Genomic DNA, 16,656 nt, shown 5'->3' with positions numbered 1-16,656 from the left:
AAAACTTAGGGGTAGCCAGGTGGCTCAGTAGATAGAATGCTAGGCCTGGAGTTAAGAAGACCAGACTTCAAATGTGGTTTCAGATACTAAGCTGTGTGAGCTATTTAATTCCAATTGCTTTTAGAGTGGGGGAAAAACCTTGGTTTTTCTCTTTAAGGAAGGACCTATCTTGTTCTCCCCTGGGCCTTGTCAGTAAGAACAGTCTTCTTCAAGTAGAAGGAGATTCTTTGTCTCACAACTAAATATCCATCCTACTCAATAAGTGCCAAGGGTTCTGAAGTTCTAGGGCCAAAAAACACCTTTTAGTCTCCCTTTTAGATAACTGGAAGGGGGAAGGCATTGAGATAAAATGAAGCTGATGGCAACCCTGCCTACCTAAGCATTTCCTCTTATAACTAAACCTTTTTGGCTGGTTCCTACCATTCTGTCCCTGACTGGTTGAAAGCCATTGTCCCTTCCCTTCTCCTATTATCAAGAGGTGTCCTGAGAACCTCTAACAGACTTTAGGATCCCCTAATAGACTTTCCCCAGTGGTTATTAAGTACATATTCAAAAGTAGGTTATTACTGTTGAAAAGGTTGTGGGAAAATAGGTAATACATTTTTCATGAAGTTTTTAAAAAATACAATCATTTTGGAAAATGACTCACAATTATGCAGCATATAAGAGAACAAAAAGGAGTAAAAACTAGAGCCTCTATTTGAATTGGCTTACCTTGTTACCTTGAGAACAGGGATTACATTATTTTATTTTTCTATTTGTAACACCAGTACTTGCGGTAGTGCTGTACTAATACAAATAAATGTTTTAGTTAAAGACAATACTTTCTGTTCCATTTCATGAGGGCAAGGATTTTATTTATCTCAACTTTTCCCCTTATCCTTAAGCCATATAATAGAGTAATCCCATTTCTATATGACTTTGATGCAATTCTTTGAGAGTACAATGATCCCTTCCACATCTCAGGGGTAGGGGTGCAGTACCCTCGATCTGGAAAAACTCCGTAAAATCTTTTGGCTCTCCCTTTATGCCAGGGAAGTCTGAAATTTGTCTTTCTCTTTTATGGGGTGTAAATTTTGGGTTAAGTATTTGGTCAAAGATTGTGTCATCTGCAGCTTCTATAAAATCCCTCAAGTTCCCATTTAATTTCATATGTTAACACAAGAGATGTGGATAACTACTCTGTTTGGAGACAACTGTTTCAATCATTCACAATGAGAAAGCTGGAAACTGTACTGAGTTTGGAGACAGCTAGGAAGATTTATATGAATTGATTCAAAGAGAACAATTTATACAATAACAAAATTGTGAAGACAACTCCATCTTTGATCAATGCAGTGACTAACCAAATTCCAGAGGACTCTTGATGAAACATGCTGCTATCTTTATCGACAAGTGAAAAATGAGACTTTTTAAATGTTCTTATAGAAATTTGTTTTGCTTGACTATATTTGTAATACGTTTTTTTCTTTTTAATGAGAGAGAGGGAGGAAGGTAAGAACAAGAGAAGACAAATTTGCTTGATTGAAAAAAAATTTTGTTTAAAAAAAGATGAAAAAAATTGTTTGCCAGGCATTGTACTAGGTGATGGAAATATGAAGACCAAAATGAAATGTCTTGCTCTTAAAAGAATTTATTGGGGGAGGGGGCAGAAAGGGGAATGAAGGAAGAAATAATTGAATTGCCCCAAGCTTGAAGTCAGAAATTTGGATACTAAGAATTATATAGCCACCAGGCAGCTAGATGGCTGGAGCACCAGTCCTCAGACACTTACTTCCTAGCTGTGTGATCCTGGGCAAATCATTTAACTCCAACTGACTCAAAGAAAAAAAAAGTAGCCAAACCTTTTATAAATGAGGAAATGGAAGTGAATTACTCAATATCAGATAGGCAGTAAATGGATCAAAGGATCAAAAACATTGGTTTTCTTTCTCCCAATCCAATACTTTTTTTCAGAATAGCTGGCTTGATTTCATTATGAAGTAAGATTTTGAGTGTTAAAATGGTAAAAAAAACAAAACAAAACAAAAAAAAAAACCTTGAATTTTTGCAGACCTTACCATCAAGTGCTTCTGGCTTTGATGGGCCTTTGGATACTGATGGGGCTTGCCACTTTCTTCCGGTAGCTCAGTTCAATACATACCCATGGTTAATTTCGTTATGTTCTTTATAAATAAGCCCGGAGAGAGGGATTTTGCATATAAGAAATCCTGCTTTAAAGGAATCTTTCCTAGGTTCGTTTGGGAGGGTGGTAACTTAACAGGTTAAAATGGTGCTGATGTTGCCATTGCTGATTGTGAACACCATTTCTAAGTAGTTATTTTGTCTTAACCACCAAATCATTCCTTAGTAGGTGAATAGAGCATTTCCCAAATCCTGTTTTTCTTCCTAGTACATCATTGTTCTCTTGCTGCATAATTCCGAATTGCTTTCCCATGGGATTGTATTTTTAAAAATAACCAACTAGGAGAAACGTATCGATTAACTATTTTTCCATAATCCTTTCAACATTGACTTGCCTTTTGTCATCTCTGTCAGTTGTTGGGTATGAGGTGAAGCCTCCAGATTAGAATTGTATTTCTCATGTTAGAAATTCGTAGTAGTTAGTGGTATTTATTAGTCTTCCATATAATTATTTATAGATTTCAATTATTTTGAGAAGTTTTCACTATAAATATTAAAAGGTGGCTTTTTCTGTTTTACACGTTTCTGCAAACTGACTACATTTCCCAAGATGCAATGCAGCCCGAGCGTGTTCATTGGTGAAGAACTACGCCAATCAGGAAGCCTGTTACTGACGCGCCTGCGTCTTGTCTACCTTGCTGGCTAGGCCCTAGGGCTCTTGTTTGCTTCCTGAAGCCGGTGGACCGGCTCCTTAGTCGGGACGTCATGGGGGAGTTCTTGGCCTCCCTCTGGTACCGGCGGATGTCCTTAATCTATGCCATTGGGGCCTGGACCACGGTGGGCTCCCTCTGCGTCTCAGGCTGGAAGAGGAAGCAGGCATTAGGTACTTACAGAGGGCTCCCGGGGTGACCCTAGTGAGAGGAGGGGACCAATAATAGCGGGTCTTGGAGTCTTCGAGGACTGGGTTAATATCCTGCCTCTGATGCTGATCGGCAGTGCGGTCTTGCATCACTCAAATCCCTTAGCTGCAGTTTTGTAAAGGGGAGGAGGGGTGGAGAGGAAGGAGACAAGAGGAGCCCCCCTCAAGGGGTCACGAGTGTTAATGCCTCTACCAGCGCAGCTCTTCTCCACTCCCCATCCCCACCTCTTCCCTCTTGGGCCTCGAGGCTCGATGTGGTGGGACAACTCTGAATGACGGTAATGAGTAAGTCTTGCTCCTCCAAGTATAGAGCACTGAGCTTGGAGTTAGGAAGACCTGAGTTCAAATTCAGCCTCAAGCATTCATTAGCTGTGTGACCCTGGGAAAGTCACTTAACCTTAACATCAATTGATTTATCTATAAACTGGGGGTAATTACAGCATTCACTTCCCAGGGTTGTGATGAGGATCAAATGAGGTGATAATAAGTGATAAGGTGATAAGTGCCCAATGCCTGGCACTTAGTAAGTACTATATAAATATAACTATTTCTGTTGTTGGTAATAGTCATAGTAGCAGTCCGTTACACACTACTTCAGAGATGCTAGAAGAAATAATTTTATCCCCAAGAACAGTTGAGTCAAATCACAAATTGGTGAAAAAATAATTTTATTAAAGATAATAACAGCAACGAGATAACATACCAGAAATTTTGGGATGTAGCCCAAGTAGTCCTCAGAGGAAATTTCATATTTCTAAACATTTTCAAAAATATAAGGAAGGATGGATCAGCAAATTGGGCAATTAATCAAAAAAACTAGAACAAAAAACTAAAAGATTAAAAAGTAAAAACCGGATTCCTGTGAGAAAGAGATATAGTTACGGGTTGTTATGACAGTTGGCAAAAAATTAAAAATGAATCCCCTGCATTTGCTACCAGATTTGGTAGGGAAGGGATTTATTGACCTTCGGGGAAAAAAAACCTAAAAAACACTTCAGGAATACTTTTACTTTTAAAAGTAGACACAAAATGACCGCTTCTTGGTTTTCTCATCTGCAAATAGTTTGTTATACCAGATGACCTTTTAGGCGCTTCCAATGTTAAATCTATCGTACAGTAAACCCAGATTAATTCTCTAAGAGTAGTTAAATGTTTAGATATAGTATCATTACCTTTTTTTGCTTTTTGGATCAGTTTTGGTGGGGGTTTTCCCTTTTTTCTGAAAACAGGTCTTTATATAGGATGACTCTTTGGAATGGAGGATGGGAAAGAAGAAAGCAGTCGGGAAATTTTGGCTGTATAAAAACAAAAGATAGCAATAAAATGTATTTTTAAAAATTTACTGTTTATATACAGAAAGTCTAGTAGAAGTTGGAAACTGCTCCCTTTAAATTCACTATTTAAACTCAAATTAGTATGCTCAGCTTTTCAGTAGATGGTAGTAAAAGGTAAAGAGTTTAAAGGTAAAAACTAAAAGGAGCTAAAAATTGATGCTGTCTAATTCACAAGCAAATTCTTTAAGGTCCTGATAACCAATACAGTTTGAAGCACTAAGTTTGGAGAAAAAAAAAATTCTGTTCTTTAGAAGTGTTTACCAATCCTTCCCATGCTTATCAAATAAATGTATATGACAACAATAAATACTAGTAGCTTGAAGATATATAATATTGGTGTTATTTTTTAAATAAAAGTCTAAAATCTATTTTCATAGTCTCAGTTTATCTACTTGTAATGATTGAAATTTATAATTCTGTTCTTAGCCAATGAAGAGGTACTTAAAGATGAAGACTCTATTGAGAAGGCTGAACCCAGAAGAGGATTTTATGTGGAAACAGTTGTGACATATAAAGAAAATTTTGTACCATTTAGTACTAGATTCTATAACTACTGGAAATCGTGGACTAATGGGCCTGGTCCATCAGAATGACTAATTTCTTTAATACTCAAACCAGTATTTTGGCATGGTGTATAAATTTGACAGAAGAATTTACTTAAAAGCTTAAATTTGTTTAAAAATATGTAAACCTACATAATGTTTATGTCTGATTTTACTGTAATACTATACAATAAATATTTTCCTTGAGACAACTACATTTGCATTTCAGTAATAGATGTGCCTCTGCAGTTATCTCAGGTAATTGTTGAAATAGGATTTTGTTAAGCTTAGTATCTTGAAAATACATTCAATATAGCTGTAAGAAAGCTTATATACCAGAATTCCTCCTTGAAGCCATGTGAGGAATGCTAAGGCTGCTAGCAGCAATCTTTTGTTAAAAACAGTCAAAACAGCAATTTAGTTACCTGGGTTCAAAGAAGAGTTTCTTGGGCAAGTGTTCCTTCTCTGGGGCCAACAAGTCCAAATATTTATGTTCAACTTGGTTACATGGGTTCAAGGAGCAGCTTACTGGGTAAGTGTTTCTTCTATGAGTCCAATAAGTCTAAACATAATTATGTGAGTGATTTCAGAAAATGTTTGTTAGTAATTTTCATAAACTGCTCCAGGATCCAAGGTCAGGGTCCAGCATGTCCCCTACAATAGTTTTAAGTATTATATTGCCAGCTGTTTGAGCACAAGGAATGTTTGCTTTTTTTTTTTTTTTTTTTAAGCCCTAGCACTTAAGACATAAGTGCTTAGTAAATGCTTCATTTTCTTTTACCCTGCATCATCAATCAAGTGTCAGATTCTGTCATCAATCTTACATGGACCATTGGATTGACCCAATTAATCTCCCTACTTCAAAGCACTTCCCAATCCTCTATAAAGCTGCCAAAGTGATGTCATATCACTTTCCTGTTCAATTAAATCCAGTGGCTACCTATTACTCTAGAATAAAACTTTTACATCTCAATCTGGTCACAGCGTATTTTTCCTGACTTATGTATTAGTCTTCCTGAGCTCTTAAGTTTCAGCTTTGCTGGTTTCTTTGTTACTCACAGATGGCACTTTATCATCCCTCTCCTTGCCTTTGCACTGGGTGTCCTTCAGAACTTTCTTCTCCATCTCATAAACACTGTCTGAGATCAAGTATCACCTTCTGCACCGTCATTCTTGATCCAACAATTTGTGTCCTTCCTTAACTACCTTGTATTTATTTTTTATGTTTGGTTTATAATCTCCTTGAGAGCAAGGATTGTTTCTTAAACTCGGTGCCTTTCAAACATTTTTCAAATGTACATAAGGAAATTCAAAAGAAAGCACAGCTAAATAGTATAGTTATTTAAGTAATAGGCAGAATTATATAATACTTAGTATTTATGTAGTGCTTTAAGATTTATAAATTCTTTTATAATTGTTATTTTATAACAAAACACCTCTGAGAAAATAACTCAGTAGTTTCTTCCTGACTTAAAAAAGTCCAGACCTTTGTTCCTTACACCTATCATATGTGCTGATTGAGCTCTGGTTCCACTCTGTCAGGACCAGGTTCGATACAGATCCCTTTAGAGTTCCCTAAGGGATTTGTCTTTGCTACCACTGGTTTTAGCTCCTACCATTTATATTCCTTATATTTATTAGGGGCCAATGATTAGCACCTCGATTCCATTTAAACATGAATTTATTTAATAAGCATTTTGTGTATACATATATGTAACTTTTTAAAGATCAAGTCTGAAATAAAGATTTATTTTCATGGAGAATCATCTTTTTGTATTCTGCTGGGTTTATAGAAATTTCCCTTTTGACTTGTATGTGCCAAAATGTTTTGTGGCAGCCCTTTTCTTAGTGGCTAGAAACTGGAAAATGAATGGGTGCCCATCAATTGAAGAATGGTTGGGTAAATTGTGGTATATGAATATTATAGAATATTATTGTTCTGTAGGAAATGACCAGCAAGATGAATACAGAGAGGTTTAGAAAGACTTACATGAACTGATGCTGAGTGAAATGAGCAGAAACAGGAGATCATTATACACTTCAACACTAATACTGTATGAGGATGTATTCTGATGGAAGTGGATATCTTCCACAAAGAGAAGATCCAATTCAGTTCTAATTGATCAATGATGGACAGAATCAGCAACACCCAGAGAAGGAAGACTGGGAAATGAATGTGGACTACTTGCATTTCTGTTTTTCTCCCCAGGTTATTTTTACCTTCTGAATCCAATTCTTCCTGTGCAACAAGAGAACTTCGGTTCTGCACACATATATTGTATCTAGGATATACTATAACATCTTTAACATGTATAAGACTGCCTGCCATCTAGGGAAGGGGGAGGAGGGAGGGAAGGGAAAAGTTGGAACAGAAGTGAGTGCAAGGGATAATGTAAAAAATTACCCATACATATGTACTGTCAATAAAAAGTTATAATAAAAAAAAAAAAATCAAACTAAAAAAAAAAAGTTACCTTTTTTTGTGTGATTTAATTTTAAAAATATTCAATAGCCAATTCAGGACTGAAGATCAAGAGAAATCTGTTAATCTTTGCATTTATGGAAATAATAATAGGTTCTTTATAGATTTTTGCTTAGGAGCATAATTTAAGCTAAAACGGGAAAGCATTTGAAACTTTTGAGTATCTTTGTACTTGATGGTTTTGAAACCTCCAGCCTTTACTTTCATCCAGTTTGAAGGCTCCAGATTTGTAATCCTGGATTCTGATTGGTGAGCATTTCACTTTCTCTTTCTCATTATCAGATCCCTCACTATTTGTGGTCATTTCCATCCTGGGAATGGCATTTACCAATCCTCCCCTATGTCAACTATCAACATCTCAATCAATTACTTAGTTACTTCATTCACTATCATTTCCCAACTTCCTTGTCTGAAACATTATACCTGGCTACCTCTATCCAAAGTGTGTTGTTTTTCCCTAGTAGAATGTAAGCAGGATTCTACTTGAAGGCAGGAACTGTCTGACTTGTGTTTGTATTAGCAGTGCTTGGCACATACTAAGCCCATAATAAATCTATTTTCTATTCATTTTTTTCTTCTATAAGATGCTGAGAGCCTTGACATACTTTATTTTACTGGTATTAACCTCCCTCCCAGGGTAATTAAGTGAAATATTCTTATTTACAGATGGCAAAATAGAAATAATTCAATTAAGAAAATAGTTACAAAATTAGGCTGACTTGTTTCATAGGATTGGTCATTTAGTAACTTAAAACAAGTTATTGTATTCACTTTTGCCTTTTTTACGTTCCTTTTATTCTTGCCTTTTTATTATAATTCTTTTCATAAAATTTTTATTCATTTTGAACTTAAATATGGAAAGACAAAGGAACAGTTCCATGTACACAGCACAATATAAAGAATTCTCTATAATATGAATTTAAAATTTCAGTTAATTTTTTTTGAAAAATGATATAAGTACTACAAATTGGTTTTAAAGCTATTATGCTTTTTAATGTCTCCTAATTTTTCTTTTATTCTCTGTGCACTTTTAAATATATTTTCCCTTCCTTCCCACCCAACCCTAGAGATGGCTACCAAAAGATACAAATAAGTGTTTTTTTTTTAATATATGTAAGATGTACAATTTTTCAATTCTTTCTTTAGAGGTAGATAGCATCTTTCTTCATAGGAAGTAGTTGATTTGAGAATTTGAGACCCAAAGTTGTTTTAAAAATAATATTGCTGTTATTGTGTACAATGAACATTTGTAAATTTGTAACATTTGCAAGTCTTCCCATGTTTTTCTAAAATCAATGAGCCCAGTTCTTATAACAGAAATATTCCATCACAATCATGTACAAGCCATTTTCCACTTGAAAATTTCCATTTCTTTTCCACTACAAGGATAGCAGCTAAAAATATTTTAGAATGTTTTCTTTTTTCCTTAATCATTTTGGAGAATAGAACTAACAGTAGTATTGCTTGGTCAAAAGGTATAGGCAATTTAATTACCAAAATGGTTGGATCAGTTCACAATTTCACCAATAGTCATTTTCTCCCCTCCACATCTATTCTTAATTCTTCCTCTCCAAATTTTAGTGATCCTTTCCAACTTTTTGTAAAGTGAAGAGATGCTAAGGATTTCCAGAGTGAAAGAGACAAGTGGGACCGAATGATTAATGTTACTGTTTTTTTTTTTTTTTCCCCAGGATACAGACTTCCTTGCAGTTTAGTTGTGCAGCTGCACAGTGTAGGAAATAAAACTCCAACATGAACTTTATTTGTTACTAATCTACTTTCAGTTGTCACCTCTAGCCTGCTTCCAATTAGTTTCCAGAGTAATCAGTGGCTTCCCCAATATTAAGAGTGACATCTTAAATTTCATCAGGAAATCCCAAGAAGTAGTCTTCAATTAATGCTGTTTTCATTAATTGAAGTTCTTCCTTATTGATTTATAATTCAGATTAGATCTAATTTCCCTGAATGAAGCTTCTAAATAAGCTTATTTTGTTTAAACTGTTTAACCTATTACTAATCTATGCTTCTTTGAATATAATTGGTTAAATTGTCTTCATGGATGAATGAGATGAGGTGAGGTCTCTCAAGACAGTTGCGAAAATCGAGTAAGGCTTCATCTACTTCAGAGTTCGAGTAGGCCTGAAGGACTCTGAAGTTCAAGCAAAGGGCATAATTGCCTTCCCCTCCTATGATATCTCCCCTATTTCATCCAAATATGGGCAACTATGTACTTATTGGTCAAGTTCAATTTCATGGGTAGATCTCCCGTTTAGAATGTAAGACTCTCAGCCAATGAGGATGAGATTCAGTGGTGGGAGGGGGGTTAGGGATTAAAGGCGCAGTCCTGCCCACAGGAGGCGATTCTTCTCTTCCATTGTCTGCTCTAAGGGTGGGATGCCCTTCTTGAGAATGTACAATAAACTTTGCTTTTCTCTAGAGCTCTCTCCAGCTTTTTTATTAAATGGTGACCCCTCACCATTTCCGTACCACACAATGGATGACAAAATGACAAATTCAGAAGGAAACTCAGCCATGTAATCCCACCAATATCTGAAGAAAAATCATAGGGATCACAGATTTAGGTTTGGAGAATTCTTAGAAGTTATATAGTTTAACCCTCCCATTTTACAGATTAGGAAATTGAGGGCCACAAGTGAAATGTTTTGCCCCGGGGTCACATGAGCAATGGCTTTTGTGAGAAGAAACCATGGTCTGTAGTTTGGAGGCCATCTTCTCTCTGCATCTATCTAATTTTTCTTGAATCTTCTTCCAGGGTGTAGCAACTTCTCTTCTCACCCTCCACTCCCAGCAGTTGATAGCAATTGATAATAGAAGCATATGACAAGTTTTATATACTTGTCTAAGTCACCTGAGAGGCAAATTCTTGAGCCTCAAATTCTTGGATGCTTTTCCCCTCCTTTTATGAGATCAAGATCTGGCAGGAGCTGAAGAGCTTTTTTACATTTTTTTGCAGATGTATATGGAAGAGGTAGGCATGTGCATGCTAGCATAGCTCAAGAGGGGCTTCAGGACAATATTTGTGAATCCCAGTTCCTCTGTGGGGGATGAGAGATTATGAATTCTCCCGGCATTATAGTCCAGACATTTAGCCTTCTAATTAGAGAAGGCATGAACGTGAAACCCACACACACAAAGGAAGCCCCTTTGTAACATGCGTGACAAGGTATCTATCCTGACGCCTGTGCTCCAAGACCTCCAATGATGGTAAATCTACCCCTTCTTGAAGTCCATCGTGCTTTTCAACATCTTCGTTTTTAATATATTTCCCCTAATATCAAGCCCAAATTGGACTATTTCCAAGTTCTATACATTTCTTTCAGTTCTGGCATGTGCTAAACAGAACAAATCTGTTCCTTCCAGAGGACAGCCCTTCAAATATCTGAAGATGGGAACGCTTGAGTATTGATTACTTGTTGAAAAGGCCCTGTTTTTGTTTTGTTTTTGTCATACAGTCCTTACCAAGTGTGGAGGGCTTATCTGTTTTCAGATATTATTTTAAAAAATCATTCACAAAATACTATATCCATACATTGCTGTTGCTCTTCATCTTTTCCTCATTGAAGACCTAAGTGGGTCACCGCAACGATACTAGTGAAATCACCGTTCTTGGAAACAATCGGTGTTGAATTAACTGTATGAGCCGGGCGCTCTCCGCCTGTCCCGTGTTCTCTCACTCCCGGCGCCGCGACCGGGGTTGCTCCGAGCCTTCCCGCGCCACCTCCCCAACGGAACGGGCACTCAGCTCGGCCCGCCCCTTGCCAGGCAGGTGAGCGCCGCACCTGAGGACGGACGCGGGCGGCATCGCTGCCGGGGGTGGCCCCTAGAGGGCGGCAGGGGCTGCCGAGACGCCGGCGCAGCGTGGGCCGATGGGGAGGACTCGCTAGGGAGACGGAGGAGGAGGAACAGGAGGAGGTGAAGGAGGTGTAGAGTGAGGAGAGGGAGCGAGCCAGGTCCCACTGCTGCCTCCCTTGTCCCTTTTTGGGCCGCCCTCGGCGGGAAGGAGCCGCCATGAAGGCCATCATCCAGCGCGTCACGCGGGCCAGCGTCACAGGTCAGTGCGGGGCCGGCCAAGGCCTGTCTCCCCCGCTCGGACCCCGGGCCCCGGCAGGGTGGGGCGGCGTTGGGGCCCCCGGGCGCCGGCGTGCTCCCCCCGCCTAGGCCCATTTTGGCCCGAGAGAGGGGTTTGCGCGCCCCGGAGAGACTCGCTAGTTCCGCCCGGTCCACCCTGGCTTTGCCGGGCAGGAGGCGGCCAGGGCTCTTGGTGGACGCACCGAGCAGTACTGACCCTCCGGCGTGGCGTCCGGCGTGACTCGGTCTGGCCCGCTGGGCGGACCCGTGTGGAGATCACCCCCACAATCCCCTCACTAAGAGAGGCCATCCCCGGAGACAGTGGCAGGGACAGAGCATCCTATGTGGAGACCGCCATCTATGGAGAACCCACCTTTGCCCGGAGAGACCACCTTACGTGGCGGCCACTCTCTCGTGCCCCGCATCGGGTACCTGACCTCTCCTTCCTGTAGACCAGACTCTTCGAGAGTAGGGACGGCTTCTCCTTTCTTTGTAACCCCCGAGCTTGGAGCCGCATTGGGCTGGTGGTGAGCCCTTGCATTCGGCGTGCTTCTGAGCCTCCCGGTTCCCGTTCCCATGCCAAAGGCTGCAAGAGCCACAGGTCGGAGAGGGACCCCGGCCGCCCACCAGCCGATCCGCAGCCCCTCCCCCAAACCCTCTTACACCCTCCTTGGGTGCTCTTTCCATTTTTTGTACCGGAAACCCGCTGTGAAGAGGGCTCCCCACGCCTCCTTCTCTTACTTCTGAGAGAGTGTCCCTGCCCTTCCACTTATGGCCTATTTGATAAATTGCTGAAGTCAATCTCCCAGAAAACCGCTATCAATCATGATCACTTTCTGCTCCAGGCAGCTTACATTATGGAGGTAGGGCCCGGAAGAAGACACAGCATGTGCATTTATGGAAATATATAACTATGCATACATATGCAAATGAGTATATGAACACATATATAACACATTTTAAAATATATATGAAACTATACGAAAAACTATACTCTGCATATTATACATATGGTATTATGTGTAACGCTCTACACCATATACGTAGAAATATGTACCTACACAATACATGGTAGTTTGGGGAAGGAGGGATGGCAGCATCTGTACAAGGTGGTGCTTGAATTGTTTCCTAGAGACAGAAAAAGGAGATGGGGGTGTGTGCCAGGCTTTGGGCCTGGAGGGCACGAGCGCCAAGAGGGAAGTCCTGGCTGTTTCGATTAGTCAAGCATGAGAACACAAATGTGAAGGGTTAGATTGAGAAATATCTCAGTGCCCAACAAGGTTTCAGAGGTAATAGAGAACCAATTGACTTTATTGAGAGGGAGACATGATTAGAACCTCTACTGCAGGCAGTGAGCGGAGGACAGGTAAAGGTGAGACTGGGAGACCAAGATTGAGGTGATGAAGGTCCCACGGGGTGGATCTGTGAGTGTAGAGGAGCAAGACCTTGCAACGTACTGGATCTGGGGAGTGAGGAAGGAGTTGAAGATACCTTTCAAGTTAAGGGTCTGGGTGATGGAAGCCAGGTGGTCCCCTCTATAGGAGTAGATGTATTTTGGGGGAAGGAGAGAGAATAAAAAGATCAATTTTTTTCCCCAGATATGTGATATGAAATGTCCACAGGGCATCCAGATTGAAATGTCTTTTAGGCAGTTCATTTTTTGGGACTGGCAATCTGGAGAGACACTGGTACTTTGGATATAAACATATAGAAACGATCTGCCTACAGAATAAAAATTGAATCTATCAGAACTGATAAAAGTGATGAAGTGATAGAATATACAGAAAAAAGAACAGCCGTGTTTGTTCCTACATATTGTTTAAAATAAAGATTAGCTTGGAAAGTAACCCTAGAATAAATTTACTTTAAAGGCTTCTAAAAGAAACAGAACTATAGAAAAACCATAAAGTGAATAAGAATCGAAGTTCTGAATACTTTATCTGAATTGATTTCTTTTACCCATTTCTGTAGCCCAAACCAAAAAGCAACCATTTTTGTGCCATTTCCCAATTAACAAACAACTCTGCCAATATCTGCCATTGAAAGACCTGACAAAAGTATTGGTAAAATCTCGGTAAGGTTTGGTGCATGACTATTGTCAGCTTCAGAAGGTTAACTGAAACACATGTAATTTCGCTGGTTAAAGAGTGGAATTTTTTGGTATTAGAAATATGTTCATTTATTTGAAAAAAAAAATGAGGGACTGAGTGAAATCGTGTCACCCCTGGAGAGTCATCTATTTATCCTGACTCCCAAACTTTGGGCAATCTAATCAAAGAATATACCCCCATTCAAACTAAAGTAGAACCCAATTTTTTTTTTTTTTAATTTTAGATTAAGTTCTTTATAAGGTTGGGTGTAGTCTTGATCAAGACTGAGAAGTATTAATTTAATCTGATTATTTGTGATGTCTTTCAAGACACCGAATTTTTTACTTTTTGAATTCAGAACATTAGAAGGGAAGAACTCTGGATCTCTCTAAATAATTGGTTATTAATAATCATTTCTCTTAGTTTAAAAAAAATAATCCGTGTCACAGGAAAGTTCTCAGAAAAAAGTGAAAGACTAGTTGTTGATCAAGATATAGATATATATTGATATATGTCATTATATATATTATGCATATAATATATATGATATGTATCAACATATATAATTATTTATATGAAATATATTAATTTATAATTATATATATATATATATATATATATATATATGTGTGTGTGTGTGTGTGTGTGTGTGTGTGTGTGTGTGTATGTATGTCTGTATTGTCTAACATGGCCAACACTTGGTGATTCATTCTGCTTAATTATACTTGTCTGTTACAAGGCAGAGCTCTCTATAGGAGAATAACAGCATTAATATATAACAGTTTTCCCATTATACTTGTCTGTTACAAGGCAGAGCTCTCTATAGGAGAATAACAGCATTAATATATAACAGTTTTCCCACAATGTACATAAAACTCTCCAGGAGTGACATGATGTCATTCAGTCCCTCATTACCATATTAAGAAAGTATAAATATTAGTAGAACTTATATTCGAGTGTCCATTTTTTCTTTACTTCCATGTAAATTGTTATTTTGTTTTCTGCTGCACACCTTTTTAACTTTTAATTTTTTCCCCCTTTCATCCCCATCACCACTCCCAAGTAGGTTATAGTTAAGAAAGGATTTATTTATATGTACATATGTAGAGATATACACACACATACCTGCTGACCTTTTGCTTTAATTTTGTTCCTAACTTGCCTTGCTATTTATTACTTAAGCTCCCCCCACTCTTAGATCCCTTGTCTTCTTCCCTCACCCTTTGCTTTCTCCTTTGCCTATCCCCTAATGAGGAGGGGATTATAAAATCCACAAAAATTTATAGATTTTAGAGGGTACCGTATCCTTTATGGTTTATATGTAGTATTGCCTATACCTGATGTGAGTAGGTTTTCAGAGTTAAGTCCCCTCCTCTCCCTCTAATACCTCTGTTCTTCCTCTGCACCTCATTTGTGTGACATAAATACTATTTTTACCTTAACTCTTTCCCAGTCTTTCTTTTGAGCTCTCATATTGTTGATGTCAATCTTACACATATGCTATACATTTCCCATGGAGAAAAAAAAACAACAATTTGTCCATGTTGAGTTCCTTGAAATTGATCTTTGATTTAGCTCTTATATTAAGTTTGGGTTTGGTTGATAGAAAATCCTGAAAATCTTTCAAGTCCATTTTTTTCTCATCAAATAGTATAGCTATTTTTACTGAATGTGATATTTTTGTTTGTAGGCCTAGTTTTTTGGTGATTGGTAGATATGATTCCTGGTCCTGTGGTCTTTTGCTGTAGCTGCTGACAAGTTCTATACAATTCTAATTGTAGCTCCAGCCTATTTGAAATTTTTTTTTCTTGTTTCTTGCAAAATGTCCCACTGCCTCTGCACTCATGGGTGGGCTGGTTCACAGCACAGCTGGGCCTGGCATTTCTTATCAGCCTAGGTTGCCTCACTCTTCCCTGACTCAGGACTCCACAAATAGTCTTGGAGGTGAAAGTCTCTGTGGTTCCTTCTGAGGCTCCAGCCACACCCAGCTAGCCCCAGGACTCCTTACTTGAAGTTTATGCTGAGCTAGCTTGGAGGTGTTTGCACTTCACAGGGGTTAATCTGTGCCTCGGTCTTCAGATCTTCTAAGGAGGCTCCTGGTCTTGTTTATATTTGCTTTAAGGTGCAAATTTGTTTATTTGTGGGAGAAATCAGGAGAGCTTAAAATTTACTGGCCTATTCCACTATCTTTCCAGAATCCTCCCATAATTTAGTTTTTGATAAACTCCAAGATCCAAACTTTTGGTATTTATTATTTGACAAAGCTTTATGGGAAAATTGGAAAGCACTATAGCAGAAACCAGACGTAGACCAATATTACACTGCATATCATGATAAGGTCAAAATGGGATTTAGATATAAAAGGTGATATGATAAGTCAATTAGGAAGGCATAGAATAGTTTATCTGTAAAATCTGTGAATAAGGGAAGAATTTAGAATCAAACAAGATATAGAGAGTATTATAAATATAAGGTATTGAGGAGGTAGGGGCAAGTCCTGTAGGTATAGTTGAAAAGTTATATCATGACAAAAGTTGCTCACTAGGCTATGGCTGTGGGGTAGGATAGCAGGTTAAAAGCATGTCAGGTGGTTGGAGGCAGGGCCAGCTGCTATTCTCTCGTTCTTGGATTTATGTGCCAGTCAGTGGTGATTAGGCTTGGCATAAATGGTGGCCCCTTCTCTGCAAGGACTACTGCTCTTGATGATAACTCTGGAGGCTAGTGGTAGGGAGTATTGCTACTGCTGGAGCGCTTGGACTCCATGGGAGTCTGATGAGAAAGGGATGGTGGTAATTTGATTCGGTGTATGCTGCCTCCTCTCTATGGTGTGCTCCATTGAAGGAGTGGTAACGACGGTGACTAAGTGTGAAGGGGTGGGTTAATTCTCCGAAAGCCCCACAGCTGTGAATCATTTAAGGAATTACAAATCAGCCTTTGCTGACCCAGATGTTGCTTGTGACTTGGGAATGAAATAAATCAGAGGGAAGAGGAGGGAGGTCAGAGAAATGCCACTCTCTCGGTCTCCTTGTATTTTTTTCATCCTTTCACATAAAGGTATCTTCTGTTGATCAGAATT

General features: G+C 38.9%; 2 protein-coding genes across 2 annotated transcripts in view; both read left to right on the top strand.

Moving 5' to 3' along the window:
* Window positions 1-2,773: 2,773 nt before the first annotated feature.
* On the top strand, window positions 2,774-5,108 carry SMIM26 (small integral membrane protein 26). The gene is made up of 2 exons (XM_074287762.1): window positions 2,774-3,007; window positions 4,804-5,108. The coding sequence occupies exons 1-2, from the start codon at window positions 2,890-2,892 to the stop codon at window positions 4,968-4,970; spliced, it is 285 nt and encodes a 94-aa protein (XP_074143863.1). The 5' UTR covers window positions 2,774-2,889; the 3' UTR covers window positions 4,971-5,108.
* A 5,947-nt stretch (window positions 5,109-11,055) lies between these two features.
* The window catches only part of DTD1 (D-aminoacyl-tRNA deacylase 1), a 153,134-nt gene continuing 147,533 nt past the window's right edge, over window positions 11,056-16,656 (top strand). Inside the window, exon 1 of the mRNA XM_074287760.1 lies at window positions 11,056-11,473. Coding sequence (XP_074143861.1) covers window positions 11,431-11,473 — 43 coding nt within the window. The 5' untranslated portion in view covers window positions 11,056-11,430. The remainder of the gene's footprint in view (window positions 11,474-16,656) is intronic.

This window comes from Sminthopsis crassicaudata, chromosome 2 (genome assembly GCF_048593235.1).
Source record: "Sminthopsis crassicaudata isolate SCR6 chromosome 2, ASM4859323v1, whole genome shotgun sequence".
Classification (NCBI taxonomy): Eukaryota; Metazoa; Chordata; class Mammalia; order Dasyuromorphia; family Dasyuridae; genus Sminthopsis; species Sminthopsis crassicaudata.
Note: the sequence above shows the minus strand (reverse complement) of the source record. Positions and strands in the feature narration are given on the sequence as shown.